The sequence below is a fragment of the Sinocyclocheilus anshuiensis genome, unplaced genomic scaffold (genome assembly GCF_001515605.1).
Source record: "Sinocyclocheilus anshuiensis isolate Anshui unplaced genomic scaffold, SAMN03320099.WGS_v1.1 scaffold110, whole genome shotgun sequence".
NCBI lineage: Eukaryota > Metazoa > Chordata > Actinopteri > Cypriniformes > Cyprinidae > Sinocyclocheilus > Sinocyclocheilus anshuiensis.
Genome location: NW_015544155.1, coordinates 1,889,671 through 1,895,608, shown reverse-complemented (window position 1 = coordinate 1,895,608; position 5,938 = coordinate 1,889,671). Strand labels below are relative to the sequence as shown.

Here is a 5,938-nt window from a genome sequence, read left to right as displayed (position 1 = left end):
ATATATATATGTGTGTATATATATATATATATATATATCATCCTTTTGTATTTTAAAATGTATTCATTGTGCATACAAAGGCATAATGAAATTAATTTATGCTTAAACATTTTATTTATCTTGCCGAATATTTAAAATATTACATAAAAATCTTAACCACATACTAAAAAGTTGAAATAGTTTTTCCTGTGTGATAATATATGTGATAATATAATATTTTCTGCACATCAGCAAAATTCTATTTTAAACTATTTTATTTATTTATTTTTGCATTTTTTTTTATATTAAATTAAATTAAATTCAATTAAAGTTTTACAGAAAATTAAGTTTCTACAATATTTAGTAGTAGCTTATCAGTGGTGACTGCATGTATGTATTAAGTTCGCATAAAATGGTGTAATACAAAATTTATTTACACTCACTCACTTTATTTATGTGATAGAATATGTAAAATATTACAGAAATTACTTTAAAAATTACCTACTCAAACTGTAAAAAGCACACTTTTCATAAAAGGAGCCAAATGTCATCCATCCAGTACAAGTAATGACTGTCACAGGCTATATTCACACGGTCAGTTTTTGGGATTGACTACTATATTTGCTTACAGGTGTGAGTCTTGAAATGTCCCGTTCACACAGCAACTTTCAGTAGCGTCTTGAATGCTGTCTGTATGAACGTGCAACGGGAGTCAAGCCCGTATTCCTTACCAGTAACCATAGCAACAGTGACCAAAGTAATATCAAAGATGGAGACGTCCATAAAACTGAAAGTCTTATCACTTTCTGACACAAGTGTCATCCATCAAACACTCATTAACCGACAGCAGCTTTTATATTTGGGTGGAGTTTACTGGTGTGAGTTCGATTACAGAATGCGGTTGTCACGCCCGTAAATAACCGTACTGTGTGTGAACGTAAACGTTTTAAGGACTCAAATACAGGACTGACAACCATATTCTGCTGCTGTGTGAACGTGGCCACAGGTTCAAGATAAAAAAGCCACTGGGGTGAGTCTCGAAATGTCCCGTTCACACAGCAGCTTACAGTTGTGTTTGGAATACCGTCTGTATGAACGTGCAACGGGAGTTAAGCACATATTCCGTACCAGTAACCATAGCGACAGTGACCAACGTAAAATCAAAGATGGCGACGTCCATAAAACTGAAAGTCTTATCACTTTCTGACACGACAAGAGTCCAATCGAGCCGCGAATTCATTCGTCAAATCATCATTAACCGACAGCAGCTTTTATATTTTGGTGGAGAGCGGAGCATTTGAATCGTATTAAGGACTCAAATACAGGACTGACAACCATATTCTGCTGCTGTGTGAACGTGGCCACAGGTTCAAGATAAAAAAGCCACTTATCAGATAAAGTTTTTTTTTGCATATTAAAGGGGTCATATGATGCGATTTTAATTTTTCCTTTCTCTTTGTAATGTACAGTATGTGGAAAATAATGTGTTTTTTGAACCTTAAACCACATAAACACATTTCATTACACCAAATACACAAAATAATGTTCTTTTTAGCAACTTCATATGACCCCTTTAATATACTTAATCATACACAGACATAAGAGTAAGAGCACACACACCCACACACACACTAAGGAATTTCAACAGAATGTGAATTTGACACTTGACTGTGTCTTTTTTTCATTATTCATCAAGCAGAGCAATTGAAATTTTTGCTACATTAATATTTTAAGCTAAAGCTTTCGCTGTCTTGTTGATTTTAAGCATAATGTTTTGAAATATGGCATTGTGCCCATAGTCACAACCCACTGAGAGCCAACAGATGCTTCCTATCTTCCCTTTATTCCCTCTGCTCCTCCACCCTTATTTTCTTGGAGTAATCTTTCCCTCACCATCGCCCCGTATGGCCTTGTGCCCTTTGGCCCAGTAAGCACTACATGGCATATTCCACCCACGCCAATGCAAGAACCTTAGGAAGCCAGCAGTGTCAGATAGTCTGACAACTGTTGGACAAAGAGTCATTTTCTTTTCCTGTTGTGGAAACATAATTGGAATTACAGAATGGGCATTGGGGAGATTTCCTGGTGATACTTTTCCTCAAAGTGTCACAAGAGAATATCAAGAATGCTTTTGTGCAACATCGTCACGGTTAAAGTTACTTTCAAGGACGTTTGGAAAGGGAGCTTGGCTCGTGATCAAGACATAAATTGATTTGTATGGTATTTAATGAAATGAGAAGCGTTTACAGTCACATCGCAATCACACCTCAGCATGTGGCTTCACATGATTGAGGCGTTCTAGGATGAGCAACATTCTTGGGATCTGACACGGGACAAGTTTTATTGATGAACCATTACATTCATAGTTAAAGGATTAGTTCATTCAAAAATGAAATTTTTTGGATGATTCGCCCTCATGTTCCTCTTAATATATGATTTTCAACAAGATGTTCAAGTTGCTCTTTTCCATAATGAAAGTGAATGGTGACCAGAAGTCAAACTACAAAAATGATAAAAAATAAAAAATCACTAAACTTGTGCACTATATTTCAACTCATGGTCACCATTCACTTTCATTGTATGGAAAAGAGCAGCGTGAACATCCTGCTAAATATCTGCTTTTGTGTTCCACAGAAGAAAGTCATATGGTTTGTAACAACATGAGGGTGAGTAAATAATGACAGGATTTTTGGGTGAACTATGTCTTATATATTGAGGGGAGTTGTGGAAAAATCAGTAATTTTTATCTCTCCTGACGCTAAGCATGTTTGCTGGTTTTACTCAACAGCCTCACCCATCAGCCTCACACGGGTTTGTAAACTAACGTCATTAGTGTCATTTGCCGAGCTCTCTCTCTCTCTCTCTCTCTCTGTAAGAGCTTGACTGCTCTTAATCCAGGTCGTAGCCGTCACTGAAATTTGATGTGCTGTTCGCTCAGTCAGCAGTGCGCTGGCTTCATGCCACACACATGCCCGCACATACACGCTTTCACGGTCTTGTTTTTCTTTCATTCGAATGCTCACTTATATTTTTATATGAAACAGCCTTTAGGACTTGGAGGTCGTTGATGCCCTTTTTAATCCATGGAAGAAGAATGAGCTGTAGAAAGAAGAAAAAAGGAACCAAAATAAGAAAACACATGAGCCCTTTTTCTGTTTCTTGGAATCACTTTTACCATGAACTAGGGTGTGGGTGTGATAAACTACCTTGATTTCGTAGGCTATGATCTTTCAGTTTTTCCTGGTGAGTCATGCTGCACAGTATTTCAAGGCCTGTACAAAATTGTATATCTGTATTTTTCACCCTTTTGACAATATTCAGTGCATGTATTTTTGTATTTGCTATGAAATGGTTTAAAAGGTGATTATGATTGTTATTTGAACTACTAATGCAGTAAAAACAGTAATATTGTGAAATATTATTACAATTTAAATGAACTGTTTTCTATTTTATATATATTAGAAAATGTGATTTAATCCTGTGATGTAAAGCCATTACTCCAGTCTTCAGTGTCTCATGATCCTCCAGAAATCTTTTTTTTTTAAATTTCTTATTATTATCAATGTTGAAAACAGTTGTGCTGCTTAATATTTTTGTGGAATCTGCCAAACTTTTGAACGGTAGTGTATAGACAAGTTTTGTTATGTTTCCAATCAAATAAATATCCTTGTGCCTTTGGACTGTCACTCTGTCCCTCAAACACACTGGCCAGCCGCCCACTCTGCTGATGGCACGCTGCTTGACCTCTTCTCCCTCCCGAGGGTTTAAAGTTCTGTTTTCGGCATCAGTGAAGAGAGCCCTTTGATGCCACTGCAGTTAACTTGATCAGAACTCTGGGAATTCAGAATTCATTTTCTCAGAATTTCATTTCAGAGAGTTTTGATTTCTCAAGCTAAGTGGAATAAAATTTTATTTGCTATGTTTACTCCAACTTTTCACATGGATATGTTTTACATATACAGCTCTAGGGTGGTTGCATGAACAGACTCTCTTTGTCTTACCGATCTCTTAGGCCGTTCAGAGCGTTCCCTGACACATTGGCCATCCTCCAAGCTCGAAATATGGCCTTACTGGTTAATAAAGTTGCTGATGGAACATTTTCCTCATGGACTCTTGAATATGCCTTAATTAAATGTCATGGGAAAAATAAGGATTGACAGATTGTTTTCCTATTGTACAGTTGCTTTGGTGTCTTTAGGGTTAAAACAATATTGGTTTGTTGGGTGTCACATAGTCAAATTAACTTGTGTGTGTATATATGAACAAAACTAAAATACTTTTTAAAGACAACAAAGGTTCTTGGGAAGCAGTCAGAGACATTTTTTGTAAATTATGAAATTTGTGTCTTACCTTCTGAAAAACTTGCAAGCAAGTCACAAGAATGAAGCTCATTGGTCTTTGATGTTTTAAGTCTGCCATGAAACGCCCTAGCATGTGACTTTCGCAGATGCTCTTCTAGTGTTTGCACTTGTAATACTAATGAGGGTATAACATTGTGTCTACTTTCATTGTGTCTACTCTCTGTGTTGTCTTTGTTGCAGGCTCTGTGTTGGATGTTATAAAGCACATCATTTCAAAAGGGGAACACAAGAACGGTGTACTGGATGAACCCAGTATAGCTACTGTGCTGAAAGAGGTCCTTCAGGGTCTTGAGTACCTTCACAGAAATGGACAGATCCACAGGTAATACACTTTTGGAAAAGTTTTGGAACACTTGACCTAAAAATTTAATTTGTCATTATTTACTTGTTGTTATAAACCTGTATGATTTCTGTTTAACATAAAAGGTGAATTTAGAAGAATATTTGCACCGCTCCATTTTTAATAGTGACCACAAACAAAAACTCAGTTAGAATAATTGTATCAGTGGAGAACTTATTCATTGAAAAGAACTGGCTTGAAAGAACGATTCATTTACAAATCGGACCACTCTGGCAGAGTTGAGGTAATTGGAGTCAGACTCTGACTCCTACTCAGACTCAGACTATGAATGAACTTGGACGCACTCGGGTAGACTTGTACTCGAACTTGACACTTGGGTAGACTTGTACACGAACTCAGACACATGAAATATTAAAGAGCAGGTCATATGGGTTTTCGAAAAATATATTTTTTGCAGTTTGTAACGTAGCTACCCTTCAATGTAAACAGTCTGCAAAGTTGTTAATCAAAAAAAGTGTTGATAAATGAAGATATTGTCTCTAAAAAGAGAGTCGATTCTGAACCGCCTTAACGAGTCGTCATATTTTCGAATCTTCTGCCTATTACCTATATACGTCACAAGGTAACACATTTGCATAATCCCTGCCTGCCCACGAAATACGAACACTCTGACCTGCCCACAAACACTTCCGCTAGTTAGTGTTTACATCAGGTTGAGAAGACTGCATAGGTATCATCCTCAGACTCGGGCTCAAATTGATAAGGTAATATCAATGCCATTATTGTAAGCTTATAGCATCTTTGTTTAGGTAACACATTTGCACTGCCCACGAAATACGAACACTCTGACCTGCCCACAAACACTTCCGCTAGTTAGTGTTTACATCAGGTTGAGAAGACTGCATAGGTATCATCCTCAGACTCGGGCTCAAATTGATAAGGTAATATCAATGCCATTATTGTAAGCTTATAGCATCTTTGTTTACAAGTAATCCTCTGGAGCAAAAGATGTTAATGTTAATGTTAATTTCCGACACGCATTGTATACAGAAAGACCAATCACAACAGACTTGGCCAGCTGACCAATCAGAGCAGAGTAGGCTTATGGAAGGGAGGGGTTTACAGGCCTTAAGCCCAGAACTGCTTCTAACGAATTGTTTCGAAATCATTGAAAAATTATTCTAATATTAAATGTATATTCTGAGAAATTGACAATGTTTTCTGACCTTAGATGCATTTAAACCTGTTGTAGGGGACTCCAACACAATATTAGGACACTTTAAAAAAACCATAGGAC

At 36.9% G+C, this 5,938-nt stretch overlaps 1 protein-coding gene across 1 annotated transcript in view; it reads left to right on the top strand.

The window, feature by feature from the left end:
- The first annotated feature begins 546 nt into the window (after nucleotides 1–546).
- Nucleotides 547–5,938, top strand: part of LOC107695388 (serine/threonine-protein kinase OSR1-like) — a 33,110-nt gene continuing 27,718 nt past the window's right edge. Inside the window, exons 1-3 of the mRNA XM_016495269.1 lie at nucleotides 547–573; nucleotides 3,165–3,222; nucleotides 4,521–4,662. Of these exons, the coding sequence (XP_016350755.1) occupies nucleotides 547–573; nucleotides 3,165–3,222; nucleotides 4,521–4,662 (227 nt within the window). The remainder of the gene's footprint in view (nucleotides 574–3,164; nucleotides 3,223–4,520; nucleotides 4,663–5,938) is intronic.